Source organism: Umbelopsis ramanniana (assembly GCF_025399195.1).
Source record: "Umbelopsis ramanniana AG unplaced genomic scaffold K450scaffold_6, whole genome shotgun sequence".
In the NCBI taxonomy this organism is placed as follows: domain Eukaryota; kingdom Fungi; phylum Mucoromycota; class Umbelopsidomycetes; order Umbelopsidales; family Umbelopsidaceae; genus Umbelopsis; species Umbelopsis ramanniana.
In genome coordinates this window covers 111,804-131,249 of record NW_026252092.1, presented here as the reverse complement: position 1 = coordinate 131,249, position 19,446 = coordinate 111,804, and the positions used below count along the sequence as shown (strand labels likewise).

Sequence of the window (19,446 nt, the reverse complement as noted above, 5' to 3'; positions counted from 1 at the left end):
TGATCGAGGCTTCATGTCCCCTTGTTCGAACTTCCTCCTGTGTCTGGTGATTTAAATGTTGCATAATTGTAAAACTCAGCCCATCATATTTTGCATAAATGAGCTTTTTTGGTGCAAAAGGTGTTATAAAACATTATTCAGAGTGAGACTTGACGGCACTTGCTCACCTGAGTGATCAGCAGCTGCTGTTAAAGCTACCATGCATCGTTGGGTAAGTCCCAGTTGGCCAGTGATTTGACTGGAAGCAGCGTAAGCTTGTGGGTCGATTTCAATATGCTTTGGGCTGTCCACGGTTGTTGTCCTCTAGGCCGGTCTAATTATGGAAAGCTTTTTGACTGGCTCAAAAAAATAATGTCTTGCTGGTCACGCGGCTGAACGACCATCCAGTAGTGTCCTGAGCGCTAAGCGGGGTCTGAATATCGAAAATACGTTTTGAGAACCTCCATTGTGGAGCCACTTTGCCTCCTTCTTTCCCAGTTTTACTTTTCTCGTTTTTTTATAACTCTAAAGAAGCTCTTTTGAACTTGATCTTTCATATCATAACACTGATTCTTATTCAACCGTGATGTTCGAACCATCAGTAAGTTATTTCGCTTCTTGCCACACTCCGTACCCCCTCATTCTCCGCCTCTGCTTTGACCTTGCGCACCTCTGAAGGAGAGACCTTGCCAAAAAAAAAGGGGGTGCCTTAAAAGCAGGAGGTCTTTTACAGTTAATGAGAACGTGCCAGTGATAAGAAAATAATAATAGTGTTGCTCACGCAATCTCTCTGCATAGCAACACCAATCCAGTTCGGCTTGGCAAACTGTAAGTTGTCGAATGGCTAACCCAGTGGTTTGTCAGCCAGCCTTTTGACGACGCCAGATTACGTTTACTTTGTGAACTGACTCTTATCCTCTCTTTATTTTTTCAAAATCAGTTGAGCCGATCTTCTGACCATTCTAACAACTGGAACATGACCGCTAATGGCGACGACTCTAGCAGTGCTGGCGGCAAAACCGATATCTTTTCAGAAAGTTCTTCTATCAGTCCGCCCAACACTCCGGGACCCAGTGCTGCCGTTCCCCCAATCAACTATGTAGGCGAGCAAAATTGGTCCTCGTTCTTATCCACCTCGCAAAAATCGCTATTTGATCTGCCTTCTCCTGACACCCAGTACGAACCTAAATTTGCTAACTTGGCACAACAACAACAACGACGTACTAGTGTAGAAAATATTTGGAATACTAGCTCCCAACAGCCGAAAACATCTTCCATTTGGTCGGAAGGTCTCCCTAAGCAGGGTTTGGCTCCCGTTCTGCAAGATTCGGCCTTCAGTAAAGACCCGCCGTTCAGAACTTACCGTAGTTTTTCGCAAGCCGTCCCAAATTCCGCCAAGCGGGAACCAATGTACCAGAACTCGCTACCAATGACTTCCGAGGAAGAAGAAGTCGAATACAACAACAGTTCTATTCGATCCATGTCGTCTGGTGCTGTCCTGGGAGGTATTCTGGATTACCCCAAGTCGTCACCAAATACAATCTGGAGCCCTGTGCCACATGTGCAACGTGACTCAAGATTCAGCGACATGCACCCACATTTTGCAGAACAACCTGCTTATCTTGACAATAGTTCTATGGACCCGTTAAGACGATTTTCTACTGTCTCTGAGAATTTGGATATGTACAAGTCAACGAATTTCCTCGACAGGTAAGGTGTTTTGTGAAAAAGTGGCATTTTTTTCTTGGCAGTCAAACATTGAGCTGATCTGGTAATTTACATAGTGCCTACGCAATAGCAGCCAATCAAAGACGCCATTCCGTTGCAGGAACCTTGAACAAAGGTCCAAAAGACGTTAACAGCATGCGCCAATCATTCAATGACCTTGGCTTAGAAGACCATAGTGTGCCTTATCCGTCTGCTGCCAATCCGAACTCTTTAATGGCTCCTAGTCAGCACGATATGGTTGCCATTAACGAATACTTTGATGACCGCCGTACAATGCAGCAAGAAATGGGTAAAGGCATTCCTCTTCACCAGGTACAGGGAGCGCTCTACACTGTGGAATTTAAGGGTACTCGTTCAGATACATTCTATGTATCGGAAGCCGATGCTTTATCTGGACTTCATCCAAGATGTGGCGATCTTGTCATTGTGGAAGCTGACCGTGGTAAAGATCTTGGTACCGTGGTGACCGAAAATGTTTCCAAGGACACGGTTGATAGCGTTGGCTCCAAATCTAACTCAACTCGCGAAGTGTATCCAAAACGCATCTACCGTTTGGCCCAACCTCAAGAAGTATCTCTACTCGCAGTCAAAAAGCAGGATGAAGAAAAGGCACTGTTTCTTTGCCAATCGAAGATTGCTCGTCTCAACCTGCCAATGGAGGTTGTGAGCGCTGAGTATCAATGGTAAGTTACTTGTCAACTTATTACACAACATGGATCGATTGATGTATTTATTTGTTCCTGTCATTTTAGGGATCGACGAAAATTGACCTTTTTCTTTATTGCTGATCGAAGAATCGACTTTCGGGATCTTGTACGTGATCTCTTCAAGACGTATAAAACCAGAATTTGGATGTGCGCCATGAAGTCTGTAGGCGACTCACCGGATTCTTGAGGAACTTTCCCTTCTCCTTTCCAACACAGCAACGCAGGAAAGTTCCATAGAGTTTAGCTAGAGCATACTGCATAATTTCAGTTGGTGGCATTTGAACCACCCTTTTCCCATTAGACTGTAGAAAAACTTACTCTTTTATTTCCCTTTCTCTGTACTTTTCCCCCTCCCTCTTTTTGTTGCAAAAAGAATAAAAATAACATATGTGTACATGGTAATACAACGGAGAGCCATCATGTAATGCAGCATCTGCAGTTCATGATACTCTACATGATAACCAGTCTGTTACTGGCGTCTCCCCGAGCCTGATAGTGGCTGCGTGTACCCCACAGATTAGTTTTTAGCTTCTACGGTGCCTTTCCCGTTTGCGCCGAGATCATCTTGGACCGAGTGCATGAGAAAGCAAACGGCCAGGAGGTCGTGGCAGTCGACGAAAAACTTACAGTTTCAGTTACAACATACCGGTTTGGATCTACCAGTATATATGACTAAGACTCATTTCTTGTTTAGGTTGTTAAATTATGGCAAATTGGACATTGGAAACTGAAATAAGGCTGACTCCGGAGTACCTGGTATGACTATAAATCAATAGCAAATTATAGTGTTGTCGTCGTGACTACAGCAAACCAGCTTCCAGTTGGATGGAACTGTCGTCAGATAGAGGTTCCATTCTATACAAGCCCGTTTACCTCTTTAATAGTGACAGCAACCTTGAAGCATATGCGTAGCAGTTATGGGATTGTAGCCTTTTTTTTTGGTTTTTGTAGCAAAAGGTCTGTAATGGAAAAATTGCTCTACTCTCAGAGGGAGGGTATTGTGACTTTGGAAAATTCTCATAAGAAAAAAAAAAAAAAGTCGTTGTCCGACAGAACTGAACTTGCAAGCAACCTGTCGGCCACATGAGCACTGCTGCAACAAAATCTCGGACGGCTCCGTCCTCGAATTGGAAGAAGTTAGCTACAGTAAGACTTTTCTCCTGTATTATTTCCATGTACCATAAGTTCCAGTCCTCATTCTTTGCTTTCAATAGACATTGCAAAAGTCAGATCAAGTCACAGGCAAGAAGCGAAAACCTTCCACACAAACTTCAACTGCTAACAAGAAGGCAAAAACAAGGTATGCTCGGATATTGGTGCAATCAATGTGTTTAATTTCATTTCCTAACTTCTCATCTTGTATTCGATTTTGTCAGTCCGGCATCAGCTGCAACAACAGACAAAAAACCGCCAGCAAAGGACAGTCTCTGGTTTGCCGATGACATTGATGAAGATGATTTAAAACGTGCGTATGGAGGTGGAGAAAAAATCGTGAAAGAGGACATTGTGAAGACTATGGATGCCACGACGGGTAAAGACGCAAAGTAAGTGATTTTCGAAACTAGCTGTGCCAATTGTTCGCCTGGATCACTAATATCTTTTTTTTGCGCTCTTTAAGGCTTGGGAAATACGTTGCTATCGATTGTGAAATGGTTGGTGTCGGACCAGATGGCGAAGAGTCTGCACTTGCTAGAGTCAGTTTAGTGAACTATAACGGAGCGGTTCTTATGGACGATTTCGTGAAGCCCCAGGAACGAGTGACCGATTTCCGTACGGCTGTTAGTGGTATCACTCCAAAGCATCTTGTGAATGGTAAGCACTTGTAGAACTATTAGACAATTAGAGTACTCTCTAATCAAACCCCCCCCCAATAGCCATCTCGTTCAAGGAAGCACAGAAAAAGGTGGCGGAAATCATCAAGGATCGTATCTTAGTTGGGCATGCTGTTTACAACGATTTGAAGGCGCTCATGCTGGATCATCCCAGAATTCTCATCCGCGACACCAGCCGATATAAACCATTCCGAAAACACTCCAAAGGTCGAACTCCAGGTTTGAAGTTATTGGTCAAGGAAGTCTTGTCCATCTCCATTCAGTCCGGTAGTCACTCTTCTGTAAGTCTTACGTTCAATGTAGATATGAAAGCAGCTGATGGCACGTATGTATACTAATTAATTGGGACATACTCTCTTAGGTGGAAGATGCTAGATTCACCATGTTGCTATACAAGAAGGTCAAAAGTGACTGGGACCGATCGCTTGGTAGTCAGAGAATGAAGGAGATGAAACTCACCAAAGGAATCAAAACGAAACAAAACGGCAAGACGGTAACCACAACCAAAACCGTAAGCATGGCGTCGGCTACAAAATCGGCCAATACAGCCGCTAGTGATAATGAAGATGATGACTAGTTAGTGGTCTGTCATCTGGATGTTTAATGTATATCAACTGTAATTCCCGCCCAGCGTCTTTCTTTCAATTGTACAAAAACCAGCATTCACATATCTGGACACATTAGCATGAAACATGCTAATAATGATATGAACAAATAAAAAAAAAAAGAATAGAATAACCAACAAACAATAATACGATATGCTATTTTTGTTCGGAAGAGGTGACGAAAGGCAACGTTAGAAATGACAGAAAAATTTCGATAGGCAAAGAATCTTAGAGGCAATAAAATCGCCACTTGAGTTTTGGCTTGGTGACGAAAACATCGTTACGGGTACATAGCATCTTTTCAAAGTATTGAAGGCATTCAAGGTGTTCAATGGAATGTAATCCATCAACCAGGATAACCTGGCTCAAGGTGCAGGAGGCTAAATTTCGGATATGCCGTCGTCGTCGATTCAATAGCACAGCAGCCGGTCTGTACCAGTTTTGACATACCTGAGTGGTCTGCTGCAACTCGGACGTGGAGAGATATGAAAATATATTGAGGAGGATATCATCAGGAAGTTGACTTGGCAAATTGCTGTTGGTCGAATCGAGGATCTTGCATTTGGAATCCATTGGCGGCGGTTGCTGGGTTTGCTTTCTAGGTATGTCGTGGGATCGTTGTTGAGGAATTCGAGGCATAGCAAGATCACCTAACCATCGATTGAGCCAGGGTCTGGGTGATGGGTTTTTTATCATGGATAGCCTCTAGAACGGTTGAAAAGAGTCTTAGTTAGGCGGCTACCCTTCAGACGCGGGGCCGCCGATGCACCCTGTTATATACGTTGAGGAGAAGTCGGGAACGACGACGATCAATCGCTGACCACTACAGTTTAAGGCAAAGTTCGCGGGGATCCTTTCCTTGCCGGTGGGGTTGATCGACTACAACCGTGGGTAATACAGCAAAAGGTCTGCTGAAAAGTTGAATCACACTTCCCCCTGACGAAAGTGCAAGGGAAAATAAAGGTGCCACATTGTTTACCCCACAGATGTCCCTCCCACCCGGCCAAATGCAATTCAAATGCCAAATTAAAAAATATAAAAATTATAAAAAACTTAAAGCCAGTGCAAACTGCACTCTGTTGCTGTTCATTGAGGTACACGTCAGGGTCGTGGCGCAGATTGGCTTCGCTGAGTCATTATTGAAATATTGACGGTGTTCAATCAGCTTTATCTCCTGGCATACGAAATACAGACACCTTTTCCCATACTACTTTTTTGTTGGCTCGTTATCGGTAGGCACCACCATGCTACTGTTTTAGAGCCACGACGGCGCAGAACAGAAACGGTATTAAAACAGCGCCAGGTATCAGGGCAACTGGTTGACATAAGGGATTAAGCATGCCCAAAACATCGAATACGTTTGAAACAAGCCCACTGCGCCCAAGGAAGAGATGCTCAATCCATTGCGTTGAAAGTAAATAACCACACGTTCATCGTTTTTTGTCATATTAATATTCCTAACAGCTGTCAAACTGATTATATCGCATCATGATACTCTCAAAATGCTAACACAAGATCGAAGTCACTGATTGCTGATGCCGACAGATAAGTAGGTGTCCTAAAAAAAATTATATCCAAACTGTATCTTTGCGCGATAAGTTCTCAATACAAAGAGACAAAGGAGACCCCCACACATGGCCATTGGAAGGCTTCGATGCTAGTATTAGCGTTGACATGAGATTATTGGGAATTCCTACCTCTCTCCCGTAATTATATCGTGAGAAACCGGGTGTCCATCCGAAGTATTCCCATTGTTGTCTTGTTTTCCACAGTAGACTACTTACTGTGATCTGTATATGAAGATTCGCTGGCAAGCGAAATCTATGCGATCGAATAAGGAGTGCAGTAAGCTAGGCGATTGTCAGTGAGTCACCCTGGCAACAGTAACAGATTCTTGGGGTCACTGGGACTGCTTTTCAGATCAACAGGTGTTGGTTTTGGGATATACCAAAATCATCCGAAGGTGATATCTTGCCATTTTCAATATAAGATATATATCCTCCCATTGGTTTTGCAGAAAAAAAGCTTCAACTCAAGTGAAAGAACAGTGCAAAGAGCGCGGTACTGAAATGCATTGCATGGTTGGGGAGGCGCCTTGCCCTTGGCCGCGGTCAACATGCCATATTGGGCAGGCTAGCAGTCACATAGTTTTTGGTGTCGGTCCTCGGGGTTTGGTGACGCGACGGTCTGAGTGATGTGTGCGATGATGGGCATGAAAAAAAAAATATAAAAATCCCTAGTCTTAATCCAACCGCTGTTTTCATTTCTCTTCAGAAACATTTTTCTTACTTAAATATGTCTACTGTCACCAAGGTTCACGCTCGCCAGATCTTCGATTCTCGTGGTAACCCCACCGTCGAAGTTGAGGTCACCACCTCCAAGGGTGTCTTCCGCGCCGATGTCCCCTCCGGTGCTTCTACTGGTATCCACGAGGCTCTTGAACTCCGTGACGGTGTTAAGGGAGACTATCTTGGCAAGGGTAAGTAGGAGATGGAATAGCAAAGGTATGCATGAAAACTTTTTACTGAGTCAATCCGGCTATAGGTGTTCTCAAGGCTGTTGAGAACGTCAACAAGGCCATTGCCCCCGCTCTTATTGAGTCCAAGATCGCCGTCACCGACCAAAAGGCTATTGATGAGTTCCTTCTCAAGCTTGACGGTACTGAGAACAAGAACAAGCTTGGTGCTAACGCCATTCTTGGTGTCTCTCTTGCTGTTGCTAAGGCTGGTGCTGGTGACAAGGGCATTCCTCTCTATGCTCACATCGCCGATCTTTCTAACTCCAAGCGTCCTTTCGTTCTCCCCGTTCCCGCTTTCAACGTTATCAACGGTGGTTCCCATGCTGGTAACAAGCTCGCTTTCCAAGAATTCATGATCCTTCCCACTGGAGCCTCCTCCTTCACTGAGGCCATGAAGATTGGTTCCGAGACCTACCACGCCTTGAAGAGCGTCATCAAGAAGAAGTACGGTTTGGATGCTACCAACGTTGGTGATGAGGGTGGTTTCGCTCCTAACATCCAAGAAGCCAAGGAAGGTCTTGATCTTCTCGTTGCTGCCATTGAAGCTGCTGGCTACACTGGCAAGGTTAAGATCGCTATGGATGTCGCTGCCTCCGAATTCTACAAGGATGGCAAGTACGATTTGGACTTCAAGAACCCCAACTCTGACCCCGCTGCCTACCTCACCGGTGAACAACTCGCCGATGTCTACAAGTCCTTTGCCGACAAGTACCCTAGTAAGTATCGTTATCTCTTATCGGTGTGACCAGATCATTTTGCATTTCAGTTATGCGGAGATCTAACGTTTAGATTGTGGCCATTCATTGTTCTGACTTGCAAATTTTTTTTTCTTTTCCAGTCGTTTCCATTGAGGATGCTTTCGACCAAGATGACTGGGACAACTGGACCCACCTCCGCACTACCTCTGAGTTCCAGCTTGTTGGTGATGACTTGACTGTCACTAACCCCAAGCGTATTGCTACTGCCATCGAGAAGAGCGCCTGCAATGCCCTTCTTCTCAAGGTCAACCAAATCGGTACCCTTACTGAGTCTATCCAGGCTGCTAAGGACTCCCAGGATGCTGGTTGGGGTGTCATGGTTTCCCACAGATCTGGTGAGACTGAGGATACCACCATTGGTAAGTCAACTTTTTTCATATCAGCTCCAAATAAACACTCCATCGACTCAAACTAACGCGATTCATTGCCTCATAGCCGATATCGTCGTTGGTCTCAGAACTGGTCAAATCAAGACTGGTGCTCCTTGCCGCTCTGAACGTCTTGCCAAGTACAACCAACTTCTTAGAATTGAAGAGGAGTTGGGTGACTCTGCCATCTACGCTGGTGAGAACTTCCGCAAGGCTCACGATATGTAAACACTTTTTCGCACTGCAAAAGCCCAAACACTCGCGCATGTCATATGTTGGTCCTTGTTGGCGTCATCTTTGAATGAGCAATGACAACTGTAGATAAAGAAACATTAAATGTATGAAACAACTTCTTTCAGACTGTGGTGTATGGGTAGAGGATTATTCAGCATGGCGTACTTTGGTTGGGCGAACTCGAGTCACTGCAAATGAACTACGCCTTTAAAGCCTGCGGGCCGTTACCTTAGGTGAAAGAGAGAGAGGCAGTATGTTGTTTATCGGAGATGTCTAGGACATCTTGCCATCTTTTGTTATAGACTGTTTCGTACGTCAACCCTTTCGTCGTCTGAGACTCTTCTAGCAAATCTTTTTTTACCTCGCTTATCTACCGAAGATCGGCAAAATCGTAGCTAAAATGCTACTGCGTCTAAAAAAAAAAATTGGGTCAATTTGCATAAGGTGTCGGGAAAAGTAACAAGCGCATTTCATTGGGAAATTTAGGGCAGTCCCAAACTCCAAGCTCAGTCCTCTTGCTCTCAAGATTAACGCTTCATGGAGTTAACTTATAGAGAAAGGTAAGCGATCCGTCTTTCAATGTTCAGTGAAATAGTTTTAGGTTACTGATTATCATCATTCTCAGGGTTGAATACTTTAAAAAGGCTCTTGAGTATGATCCTATAGAGAGCGAGTTGCTACCGCCTGAAGAAGCGGTGATTGACATGGCTTACTTTCGGGAGGCATGTTTTCAAGGTAAGCAGGGACCCTATGTAGCTGATCATCATTCAAGGCAGTCGATTTATCCCATTTGTTTTATGGAAATTAGGCATTCCAGACGAAGCTGGCATTCGCTCAAAGGCGTGGAGGGTGTTATTAGGGTATTTACCAGCCGATAAGAGGAAGTGGAAACAAGTGCTGTCAGAACAACGAAGGAGCTACTATGTAATTTTCTCGTCTTATTAACGGTCTTTGGTACGCTTATTTGGCTCACTCCCATTGATGTTTTATAGAATTGGGTATCTGAGCTGCTCAATGTTCCTGGTGATGAACCTCCAAGCGCTGACCATGTGAGTATGACTCGTGCTAAAGTGATATTCCACACGCGCGGGCCGCCTTTCTCCCCCCCCCTATGTACTTGGGCTCATTCTTACCTTTCTATTGGTTCTAGCCTCTTAATTCTAAACCTGACTCTAAATGGGCAGTGTATTTTCAAGACAATGCTGCATTGGAACAAATTGATAAAGATGTCCGACGAACGTTACCCGACTTTGCATTCTTTCAGCTTCCTGTACCCAAGAGTCCCCTCAATCCATTGTCTCCTCCCATAGAAGAAGAAGACGACAATGATGAAGCTGCAGAAGCAAAAAAGGAAATGGAAGGTGGCGATGACCAAATTGACAAGTCTGGTCGCCTATTTCCCTTTGGATTGGGTCGTCGACCACGTTCATCTTCGACTGCATCACGCAAATCGACCAAGTCAACAAAGGGAAATCGGTCACGGTCCAATTCAAAGAGTTCTGTCAAGTCTATGGGTACTGGAGTCGATTCCAGCGATCCTCTCACCAAAATCTCCTCCCCTTTGAATATGGTGCGTCGATTTTCTCATGCGCTTAAAGGTTCACCAAATCCACAACAAGATATAAATCGTCGGCTAGATCATCAGCAAAATCATCAAAAAGAAATTGATTATACCAAATATGAGATTTATCCACACATTCTTAATCGACGCAGTTTGTTTAAGCGCATCGCTCATTTGAACAAGGATTTTGGAGCTAGAGAGCATCAGGACATGAAAAAAGCGAAAGCCAAGAAGGGAGGTTCATCGCCGATTGAGGATGGTTCCGAGGAACATTTGAAGGTCGATAACTACAAGATCCAAGATTTGCACTGGGAAGCTATCGAACGCCTGTTGTTTATTTACGTCAAATTGAATCCTGGTGTAGGCTACGTCCAAGGCATGAATGAGCTATTGGGACCTATCTACTATGTCTTTGCTCAAGATTCAGATGATGTTGAAGCGCAAGCCCATGCTGAAGCGGATTCCTTCTTCGTGTTCAGTCTGCTTATGAGTGATGTACGAGATCACTTTACCCGAACTTTAGACCATGATGCCAACACCGGCATCAATGCTACTATGACAAGAATGAGTGATCAGCTAAAACGGTTGAACCCTAAGCTATGGCGTAATCTCACCGTTGACAAGGAGATAAAAGAACAGTTCTATGCATTCCGATGGATCACTGTTTTGTATACCCAAGAATGGGATTTGCCGGATGTCATACGAATATGGGACTCGCTGTTAGCTGATCGTTGCATGCATACATCGTCCAGTGCTACGGCATCGCAAGGCATAGATCGGTTTCAATTTCTGTTGGACTTTTCCGTTGCCATGGTTCTGTAAGTGATTGAACAATATGTCTTTGCCCATTTCTGCCGTCCAAGTGATATTTATACCGCTGCTACAGATGTGTTACGGACGAGCTTCTGGTAGGAGATTTTGCGGAAAACATCAGGCTGTTACAGGTTCGTTGAGATACATGTTTGTTCAATATTGTTGCCATCTACTATGACTAACCACTTGCTTAAAACAGAATTACCCAATTAGTGATCTGCAAGTGGTATTGAACAAAGCATACGCCATTCGAGAAAAGAGAATGAAATTGGAAGAAAACGGAGGTTTCATGGCAAGAGATGCGGATGACCGAGCTTCCATTACATCGGTAGACTCGGTCAATCGACTAAAACACCTCTTTAATAGCGAATCTTCGCGCGCAAGTTGGGACAGGACGCGAAACTCGCTGGACGATATGTTTCGTAACTCTTGGGTGGGTAACGCTGGAAAACGCGGCAGCATGCTCTCTGTAGCAACTACAGAGAGTGCTCCACCGGACATGACTAGCCGAGCCAATGGAATGGTACGAAATTTAGGCAGTCGGTTCAGCTTGATTGGCAGACGCAGTGCAAACAGCTTAAATGAAGCGGACTACCCCGCAAGCTCATTCCCCGCTGTCAAGAAGGATGTGCAGACTCCTCGTACCACCACCGGGCCCTCCAAGCAAGCCAACGGACCCTCCGTGTTTGAGCGATTCTCTAACTTCGTGGCCAACAATCACAATTCCCCCCTCAATGAGCAGCCGTCATTATCAACTAGCGAACGCTTCAAACGTGATGTTGCGCAGCAACTAGGTCCGAACCCTACATTGGAGGAGGAAGCTGCTCTCCAGGCTTCTCTCGCTGCACGCACCGTCATGCACGACCCTAGCCGCCAGTACCGTAGTCAAGACCAAGGCTATAGTGGTCTCATCTAAGATTTTCTCTTAGTCTCGTTACTGTCTCAACCGACATGGAGTTTCTCGCTCTTGCTGTACAATAGTATTTTAAGATATTTTTCTTGTTGCTATGAGCTTACGCCTATCTTTGTGCTCTGCATCATACCTACCGCGAGCCATCTCCTTTTCTTAGCTAGAATGTATAGTATGGTTTGGTCTATTTGCTCCAACTTCACATGACATGGATACCTTTGTGTAATGAATGACAGCAGGCGCTATGCTCACGGCCAACAAGTGCGAGACCGACAATATGATCCTATTCCACTTGACCATATATTATTAATGATAGAGCCCCATGGACTATAAGGCATCAATTATAATATACTTACTTGTTCACTATTTTGTTATCTTTCCAACTCATTATTTGGCATATCGCTATATCAACGTCTTCACATGTCAGTCTGGTGATTTTTTCAGTGGTGCAAAGTGTGGAGAAGCCGTCACACAAAGTATGCATTAAACTACGGCAAATTTCAATTTATCCCTCTTTACCCTTGCTCTTCTTCTATATCCCCACTCCAAATGTCCAAAAAGTTCACTGTTGAGCAAGTAGCTGAGCATAATAGCGAGAGCGATTGGTAGGTTGCTAAAGAATGGCGTCAAATCGTACAAGTCGGCGTTATTTACTATGGCCAATGTCCGTTAACATAAATTTCATGGGTTTACCTCAACTTTAGCTGGATTATCGTTCATGACAAAGTATATGATGTAACCAAATTTTTAAAAGAACATCCAGGTAGGCATTAATTCTTTTCTTTCGTCAAACTATTCTTTTACGATGCATTTTTGTGTTCATCCAATTCAGGAAGATAACAACTTAATAATTACGCTTTTACCATAGGTGGTAAGAAGGTACTGCTCAAAGCCTCTGGTACCGATGCCACAAAGCAATTCGATGCCTTCCACAACAAAGGAGTTCTTGATCAATATGGCCCTGGTCTACAAATCGGCACCATTGGTTCAGCTGATGCTGATAATGATCAAGATGGAGAGGAATGGTCAGTATCGCCTGTCGCATTTGGTGACCCCATGTGGCACACACTCGCTAGCCCATACTATAACGATTCCCATCGTGCCCTACGAAATGCTGTCCGTTCCTTCGTTGACAAGGAGCTTACTCCTTACTGCCATGAGTGGGATGAAGCTAAGCAATTGCCTAGAGCGATGTTCAAGAAGGCTGCAGAAGCTGGTATTCTTGCTGCTGTGATCCAGAATATTCCTAAAGACCTGTGCCCTTACGACTTACCCGGCGGTGTCAAGGTTGAAGACTTTGACCCTTTCCATGGTATTGTTACTATGGATGAGCTTTCTCGATGCGGCTCAGGTGGTGTTGTTTGGTCTATTTGTGGAGGTAAGTCTTACATCTAATCTGCATAAATTCGTTTTGCGATGCCGTGTACCATGACTGACACAATTGAAAAAAAAAAAAAGGCCTCGGTATTGGATTGCCGCCAGTGATTCAACACGGTAGCGACTATCTCAAGAAGAAGGTTGTTCCCGCTTGCCTCGGTGGTGACAAGGTTATCTGTTTGGCTATTACTGAACCCACCGCTGGATCGGATGTTGCTGGTCTAAAGTGTGAAGCCCGCGACGAAGGTGACCATTATATTGTCAATGGTGAGAAGGTACTGAAACCTTTTTATGTATTTTTTATCTAGTCTGAAAATTATAGCACGAATTTGACACCTATCTATCTCCAACACAGAAATGGATTACAAATGGCGTTTATGCAGATTTCTTCACCGTCGCTGTTCGCACTGGTGAGCCAGGTTTCAACGGAATTTCCTTGTTGCTTATTGAGCGCTCTATGCCAGGTGTAAGCACTCGTCAGATGAAGTGCTCTGGTGTATGGCCATCGGGTACAGCGTATATCACCTTCGAAGACGTCAAGGTACCCAAAGAAAATCTCATTGGAAAAGAGAACCGTGGGTTCAAGTACATTATGCAAAACTTTAACCATGAACGAATGGGAATTGTCATCCAAGCCAACCGTTTCGCGCGCGTATGCATTGAAGAATGCATGATCTATGCTGACAAGCGTCGTACCTTTGGAAAGAAACTGATCGATCATCCCGTCATTCGTAACAAGTTGGGTCACATGATCCGTCAAGTCGAGGCAACCCATGCTTGGATGGAAGCCATGGCTTTCCAAGCACAACAGATGCCTGAAGAGGAACAAGCTATCCGATTGGGAGGTCCCATTGCTCTCCTCAAAGCGCAGTCCACTCAAACTTTTGAGTATTGCGCTCGCGAAGCTGCTCAAATTTTCGGTGGTTTGGCATACACTCGCGGTGGCCAAGGCGAAAAGATTGAACGTCTGTATCGTGAGGTCCGTGCCTATGCTATTCCTGGAGGTAGTGAGGAGATCATGATAGATCTTGGTGTACGTCAATCTAAGAAAGTAAATGAATTCTTCAATGCACCAAAGCTGTAGACGTCTATTCTTTCGCTAAAGACATAGTGAACTGCCCTATGAAGAAATTAATCAATAAAAAAAAATAAAAAAAAGAGAATATTGTTCATTTTGGAAGCAAGATTTATTCGATTGAGTAAGACTGTAACCTATATATGTTTCCTGTATTGCTATGCTTAAGATTTGATTAATACTGTTGGTTCGTGATCAAAGAACAATGATTAGCGACGTAAAGCACAGGGTAATGCGGGCTTCCGCTGTCAGGCCTACATTTAATTTCACACAACAGTACAGAAGCAACCAAAGCTACAGGGCAATTGCACTTGCTTGATTGTAATAAACCGAAAACGAACTGATATAAAATACTAACATCGGCTGCTCTTTCATGGCCTTGCGAGTGATGTCTCCGCTGTCTCTCTGGGCAATATTAGTAAAAATGAATTTATGGTACCGCAATTTCTATGGACCAGCACTTTCTCCACACGTGTACAACTGTGCCATCCCAACACAATAGTAACTTATTTTCAGGTCAGCATACGGCACTAAGCGGACATCAACCACCCGAGCTTGTACATGCCTAGCCCTTTCTCAGCGTCTGCATTATGGAGTTGTACCGTGTACGTTCCGGCTATACAATTGCATATATGAATATGTGCATGCTCTTCTGTTGCACACTTATGACAACAATGAATAGCTGTACATTCGCGTCATTCTCTTATAACTGTTGGGTACGCTATTGTTGTTGATCTAATGTTGAATATTGGCTGCTCTTCGAGTTTCATTAATTATACGCTTGAGCTACATCATTATATTTTAACACAGCATGGTCTCACAGTCATATGATATGTACAACAAGATTTTGACAACGGGATCAAAGATGAAGGCTGCGATATCGTTACCAATGTTTATGTCAAAGAGTGATTGCATCTCCATTGATATTCATCAGTCTCTCAGTTAGACAGTTAATTTATCGATGGTCAGATCGTTATAGCTATGGAACAAACCGCTATTCATCTGCTATAGCTGTTGGAGGCTCTGTGGTGGGCTATGCTATTACCCTCTAAATATTGAGTTCAAATTTCCCAAGCAGTTGGGGTGAGCGTTATCTTGACTGTAACACTGACACGTGCACCTGTTTAGGCATCAAGATCCAGCAGCTCCAATGGCTGTCCTTCTCTCCGCGCACATGAGCCTTCGTATCCACTTGGACAATATGGTGTACTAAATTGTTATGATAGACCTTACCTTCATTTCTACATGTTTACCGTCATTTGCCTGCCAGTATCACTAGTTTGACCCGCCTGAGATCCCGGGTCCTGGTTCACTTGCTAGCCCGCCATCCTCAAAAGACACGCACCAAACTTTTTTTTTTTTTTTTGAAAATTTTTTTGGAGCCCAGCTATACCCCATCCAGCATCGGCCAATCATAACGTAGAGCAACAGGAACTAATAGCTAAAGCTATAAAAACGTAAATACAAAAAAATTTGAGCAACTCCCTGTCTCAAACCAAAACTACATCATGTCCTACAAAGTTGCTGACATCTCACTCGCCGCCTTCGGTCGCAAGGGTAAGTAATCTTATTGATCAACTAGAACGATCTATGTGCACCGCGTTTCTCCGTGCTGATCCAACCTGTCATCTACTTGTTTTTAGAATTGAACATTGCCGAGCTCGAAATGCCCGGTCTTATGTACTTGCGTGAGAAGTATGGTCCTTCCCAGCCTCTCAAGGGTGCCCGCATTGCCGGTTGCTTGCACATGACCATCGTAAGTGTTTTTTGTAGGTCAATCATGGTTATTATAAGAAGGGAAACTGACTGGCGCGTTTTCACCGTTTAGCAAACCGCTGTCCTCATCGAGACCCTTACTGCTCTCGGTGCTGATGTTACCTGGTCTTCCTGCAACATCTTCTCCACCCAGGATCACGCCGCTGCTGCCATCGCTGCCACTGGTGTCCCTGTCTACGCCTGGAAGGGTGAGACTGATGAGGAATTCGTCTGGTGTATCGAGCAAACTTTGTACTTCCCTGATGGACAACCCCTTAACATGATTCTCGATGATGGTGGTGATCTTACCAACATTGTCCACGAGAAGTACCCCCAATTGCTCGCTGGTATCAAGGGTCTCTCCGAGGAGACCACCACTGGTGTCCACAACCTTTACAAGATGATGAAGAACGGTACCTTGAAGCTTCCTTCCATCAACGTCAACGACTCCGTCACCAAGTCCAAGTTCGATAACTTGTACGGTTGCCGTGAATCCCTTCTCGATGGTATCAAGCGTGCCACCGATGTTATGATTGCTGGTAAGGTCTCCGTTGTTGCCGGTTACGGTGATGTCGGTAAGGGTTGCGCTGCTGCTCTCCGATCCTTCGGTTCCCGTGTCATCGTCACCGAAATCGATCCCATCAACGCTCTTCAAGCTGCTATGGAAGGTTTCGAAGTCACCACCATGGAGGATGCTGTCAAGGAGGCTAACATTTTCGTTACCACCACTGGCTGCCGTGATATCATCGTTGGTCAACACTTCGAGGCCATGAAGGATGATGCTATTGTCTGCAACATTGGTCACTTCGATATTGAAATCGATGTCGCTTGGCTCAAGGCCAACGCCGCTTCCGTTGAGAACATCAAGCCCCAAGTTGATCGTTTCACCATGAAGAACGGTAACCACATCATTCTCCTTGCTGAGGGTCGTCTTGTCAACCTTGGATGCGCTACTGGCCATCCTTCTTTCGTCATGTCCAACTCCTTCTCCAACCAAGTTCTTGCTCAGCTCGCTTTGTGGACCAACCCCGAGGCCTGGACCGTCGGTGTCCACGTCTTGCCCAAGAAGCTCGATGAGGAAGTCGCTGCTGCCCATCTTGGCAAGCTCGGTGTTAAGCTCTCCAAGCTTTCCGATGTCCAATCTGACTACCTCAGCATTCCCCAAGAAGGTCCCTTCAAGCCCGACCACTACCGTTACTAAGCGGTGGATTGTACCATATCCCTATAAAAGAATGCCTGGAATCTCTTTATTGGTTTGTTGATCACCTCTAGATTGGGTGGTCAGCTCGTCTTTAAAAGAAGTTGCACAAAAAAAAAAATGAAGTAACAAAATCCAATTGTAATATAGCATCTCAACATGTTTTCATTTAAAAAATAAATAAACCGCATTCAACATGTAATAACTCTGGTCTACTCTGTGAAGAATAGAAAGCTTTTAGATCTTATGGCTGATAATGCAAATGATGGATATTGACGGTACTCCCGTTAACACCTGCGCCGCACAAGATGGGTTGAGTCTCTGGTTTCAGCGACATCCTTTGCTAGGTTTCACTCCATGATTGCGAAAGATTATTGAAGCTGTTCAGTCAGCAAAGGTTGCCGTTCGGATGACATAATGATGGAAAATCCCATTGCGGATAGCTGATTGTATCGGGAAAGTGCCTACTGTCGTAAAAGGTATACTGCGAAATATGAAAATCCGTCAGCACCACTAAACTGGATCGGCGACAAAATTTTGCATTAATAAAAGCCCGTTTCCTATCCTATGAGATAAAACGTGTACTCTTTTCCTTTTATCCACTTCCGATATGGTCAAGAAGCTTCAAACCATTGCCACTGTAACGTCTTCGACGTTTACCGAGAAGACGTTCGAGGTCCCGGATCTTAAACCTTTTGAAGTTTACGTCAAAATCCGTGCTTGTGGTGTCTGTCACACTGATTTGTATGCGCTGGGCAACAAGGATGTCGTTGCTGGACACGAGACTATTGGTGAAATTGTAGAGTTAGGTTCAATGGTGGTCAACTTCAAGCCTGGTGACATCGTCGGGTAAGATGGACTCTATTCTTAACGGAGGGCAGCAGCCGTGTAGATATGGCGCTGTATATCTTTGCTGACTGGCTTTGTTTGTTTTTCAGGTTTGGCTACCTCAAGGGTGCATGTTTTAATTGCGAACAATGCAACTCTGGTAACGAGATTCTGTGTCCTTCTCGAGTTATCTTTCCGACTGGCTTTGGTGGATTTGCACACGACACCGTGTTCGATTCCAGATTCTGCTACAAAATCCCGGAGGGAATAGAGCCAAAATATGCTGGCCCTCTAATGTGCGCTGGTGCAACCGTTTTCACTGCGATAACAAATTACGACGTCAAGCCGACCGATCGTATCGGTATCGTTGGTATCGGAGGTTTAGGCCATTTGGGTCTCCAATTTGCTCGTGCATGGGGATGCCATGTTGTGGCTATTTCTACCAACTCAGTAAGTTGTTGAAGCACTGAGAATGTCGGATTGATCTGCATACCAACTAAAGGTGTTTCTTTATCTTAGGCCAAGACCGATGAGGCCAAATCTTTCGGGGCATATGAATTTTGGAACAGCAAGGAATTTTCACCAGAGAAGACCGCCTCGCTCAATAAGCTAGATTTCATCCTAAACACTGTAAGCGGCGACTTACCATGGGACCAATACCTTACGCTGCTAAAGCCCAATGGTACTCTGATCAATGTTGGAGTCCCAGAGAAGCCGTTGTCTTTCCAAGGCGGCCCTATGATTGTTCACCAGTTGAGAGTGGTTGGTTCACTGGTAGCCAGTCGTCATCAAAACGCCAAAATGCTCGAGTTTGCTGCAAGACATAACATTCGTCCCAAAATTGAAGAATACCCCTTGGTAAGTGAAAAAGAAAGAAAAGTGAAAGGTTTTGAATGATAATCAGATGGCTATGTTTCTTACATTATAATCGCAATAGACTGCTGAAGGCACTACAGAAGCTGTTGCTGTTGTTGCTCAAAACAAGGCTCGTTACCGAGCTGTTCTAGTCGCTCAAAATTAAAGGATACCAGCAACAGGCATTTTTATATTCGCTGTTGGAGGATTCTTTTCCATGGGTTGTGCTTGCATAAAAGGTAGCGAGTAGGGATATTTGGACTAGTGAACTAGTGACATGTACAATTAATATCAGAACATTGAATAATAATAAAAAAGAAGTAGAAAAAGCCATTTTGCCGCATT

The 19,446-nt window shown here is 44.5% G+C and overlaps 8 protein-coding genes across 8 annotated transcripts; 7 read left to right on the top strand and 1 right to left on the bottom strand.

The window, feature by feature from the left end:
- Positions 1-665: 665 nt before the first annotated feature.
- On the top strand, positions 666-2,942 carry K450DRAFT_224147 (uncharacterized protein). Its single transcript, XM_051586169.1, has 3 exons — positions 666-1,689; positions 1,764-2,390; positions 2,460-2,942. The coding sequence occupies exons 1-3, from the start codon at positions 956-958 to the stop codon at positions 2,599-2,601; spliced, it is 1,503 nt and encodes a 500-aa protein (XP_051448090.1). The 5' UTR covers positions 666-955; the 3' UTR covers positions 2,602-2,942.
- A 532-nt stretch (positions 2,943-3,474) lies between these two features.
- Positions 3,475-4,951, top strand: K450DRAFT_224143 (uncharacterized protein). The gene is made up of 6 exons (XM_051586168.1): positions 3,475-3,560; positions 3,629-3,714; positions 3,791-3,958; positions 4,033-4,226; positions 4,289-4,527; positions 4,608-4,951. The coding sequence occupies exons 1-6, from the start codon at positions 3,498-3,500 to the stop codon at positions 4,821-4,823; spliced, it is 966 nt and encodes a 321-aa protein (XP_051448089.1). The 5' UTR covers positions 3,475-3,497; the 3' UTR covers positions 4,824-4,951.
- K450DRAFT_224140 (uncharacterized protein) lies at positions 4,833-5,874 on the bottom strand. The gene has a single exon (XM_051586167.1). The coding sequence runs from the start codon at positions 5,545-5,547 to the stop codon at positions 5,080-5,082; it is 468 nt and encodes a 155-aa protein (XP_051448088.1). The 5' UTR covers positions 5,548-5,874; the 3' UTR covers positions 4,833-5,079.
- Positions 5,875-6,861: 987 nt separating this feature from the next.
- On the top strand, positions 6,862-9,031 carry K450DRAFT_224135 (uncharacterized protein). The gene is made up of 5 exons (XM_051586166.1): positions 6,862-7,330; positions 7,396-7,898; positions 7,941-8,085; positions 8,208-8,332; positions 8,563-9,031. Exons 1-5 carry the CDS (start codon positions 7,147-7,149, stop codon positions 8,794-8,796), a joined length of 1,191 nt encoding a protein of 396 aa, XP_051448087.1. The 5' UTR covers positions 6,862-7,146; the 3' UTR covers positions 8,797-9,031.
- On the top strand, positions 9,015-12,141 carry K450DRAFT_224119 (uncharacterized protein). The gene is made up of 7 exons (XM_051586165.1): positions 9,015-9,289; positions 9,355-9,464; positions 9,538-9,653; positions 9,722-9,778; positions 9,880-11,108; positions 11,177-11,234; positions 11,303-12,141. Exons 1-7 carry the CDS (start codon positions 9,267-9,269, stop codon positions 12,017-12,019), a joined length of 2,310 nt encoding a protein of 769 aa, XP_051448086.1. The 5' UTR covers positions 9,015-9,266; the 3' UTR covers positions 12,020-12,141.
- Positions 12,142-12,537: 396 nt separating this feature from the next.
- On the top strand, positions 12,538-14,575 carry K450DRAFT_293646 (uncharacterized protein). Its single transcript, XM_051593595.1, has 5 exons — positions 12,538-12,618; positions 12,718-12,776; positions 12,882-13,391; positions 13,472-13,665; positions 13,746-14,575. The coding sequence occupies exons 1-5, from the start codon at positions 12,563-12,565 to the stop codon at positions 14,472-14,474; spliced, it is 1,548 nt and encodes a 515-aa protein (XP_051448085.1). The 5' UTR covers positions 12,538-12,562; the 3' UTR covers positions 14,475-14,575.
- A 1,398-nt stretch (positions 14,576-15,973) lies between these two features.
- Positions 15,974-17,421, top strand: K450DRAFT_196282 (uncharacterized protein; the record flags this gene model as incomplete). The annotated part of the gene is made up of 3 exons (XM_051584520.1): positions 15,974-16,022; positions 16,109-16,221; positions 16,294-17,421. 3 exons carry the CDS (start codon positions 15,974-15,976, stop codon positions 17,419-17,421), a joined length of 1,290 nt encoding a protein of 429 aa, XP_051448084.1.
- Positions 17,422-17,980: 559 nt separating this feature from the next.
- Positions 17,981-19,435, top strand: K450DRAFT_224107 (uncharacterized protein). The gene is made up of 4 exons (XM_051586164.1): positions 17,981-18,267; positions 18,357-18,696; positions 18,766-19,104; positions 19,184-19,435. Exons 1-4 carry the CDS (start codon positions 18,029-18,031, stop codon positions 19,265-19,267), a joined length of 1,002 nt encoding a protein of 333 aa, XP_051448083.1. The 5' UTR covers positions 17,981-18,028; the 3' UTR covers positions 19,268-19,435.
- The last annotated feature ends 11 nt before the right edge of the window (positions 19,436-19,446 follow it).

Bases quoted from the DNA above. Each gene is read 5' to 3' on its own strand.
- K450DRAFT_224140 (XM_051586167.1), bottom strand. From the start codon at position 5,547: ATGATAAAAAACCCATCACCCAGACCCTGGCTCAATCGATGGTTAGGT.
- K450DRAFT_224119 (XM_051586165.1), top strand. From the start codon at position 9,267: ATGGAGTTAACTTATAGAGAAAG. The intron at 9,654-9,721 runs GTAATTTTCTCG...GATGTTTTATAG, and splicing joins AACAACGAAGGAGCTACTAT to AATTGGGTATCTGAGCTGCT. The intron at 9,779-9,879 runs GTGAGTATGACT...TATTGGTTCTAG, and splicing joins AACCTCCAAGCGCTGACCAT to CCTCTTAATTCTAAACCTGA.
- K450DRAFT_293646 (XM_051593595.1), top strand. From the start codon at position 12,563: ATGTCCAAAAAGTTCACTGTTGAGCAAGTAGCTGAGCATAATAGCGAG. The intron at 12,777-12,881 runs GTAGGCATTAAT...CTTTTACCATAG, and splicing joins ATTTTTAAAAGAACATCCAG to GTGGTAAGAAGGTACTGCTC. The intron at 13,666-13,745 runs GTACTGAAACCT...TCTCCAACACAG, and splicing joins ATATTGTCAATGGTGAGAAG to AAATGGATTACAAATGGCGT.
- K450DRAFT_224135 (XM_051586166.1), top strand. From the start codon at position 7,147: ATGTCTACTGTCACCAAGGTTCACGCTCGCCAGATCTTCGATTCTCGT. The intron at 7,331-7,395 runs GTAAGTAGGAGA...ATCCGGCTATAG, and splicing joins GGGAGACTATCTTGGCAAGG to GTGTTCTCAAGGCTGTTGAG. The intron at 8,333-8,562 runs GCCATCGAGAAG...ATTGCCTCATAG, and splicing joins ACCCCAAGCGTATTGCTACT to CCGATATCGTCGTTGGTCTC.
- K450DRAFT_224143 (XM_051586168.1), top strand. From the start codon at position 3,498: ATGAGCACTGCTGCAACAAAATCTCGGACGGCTCCGTCCTCGAATTGG. The intron at 3,959-4,032 runs GTAAGTGATTTT...GCGCTCTTTAAG, and splicing joins ACGACGGGTAAAGACGCAAA to GCTTGGGAAATACGTTGCTA. The intron at 4,227-4,288 runs GTAAGCACTTGT...CCCCCCCAATAG, and splicing joins TCCAAAGCATCTTGTGAATG to CCATCTCGTTCAAGGAAGCA.
- K450DRAFT_224147 (XM_051586169.1), top strand. From the start codon at position 956: ATGACCGCTAATGGCGACGACTCTAGCAGTGCTGGCGGCAAAACCGAT. The intron at 1,690-1,763 runs GTAAGGTGTTTT...TAATTTACATAG, and splicing joins TCAACGAATTTCCTCGACAG to TGCCTACGCAATAGCAGCCA. The intron at 2,391-2,459 runs GTAAGTTACTTG...CTGTCATTTTAG, and splicing joins GTGAGCGCTGAGTATCAATG to GGATCGACGAAAATTGACCT.
- K450DRAFT_224107 (XM_051586164.1), top strand. From the start codon at position 18,029: ATGGTCAAGAAGCTTCAAACCATTGCCACTGTAACGTCTTCGACGTTT. The intron at 18,268-18,356 runs GTAAGATGGACT...TTTGTTTTTCAG, and splicing joins AAGCCTGGTGACATCGTCGG to GTTTGGCTACCTCAAGGGTG. The intron at 19,105-19,183 runs GTAAGTGAAAAA...TAATCGCAATAG, and splicing joins AAATTGAAGAATACCCCTTG to ACTGCTGAAGGCACTACAGA.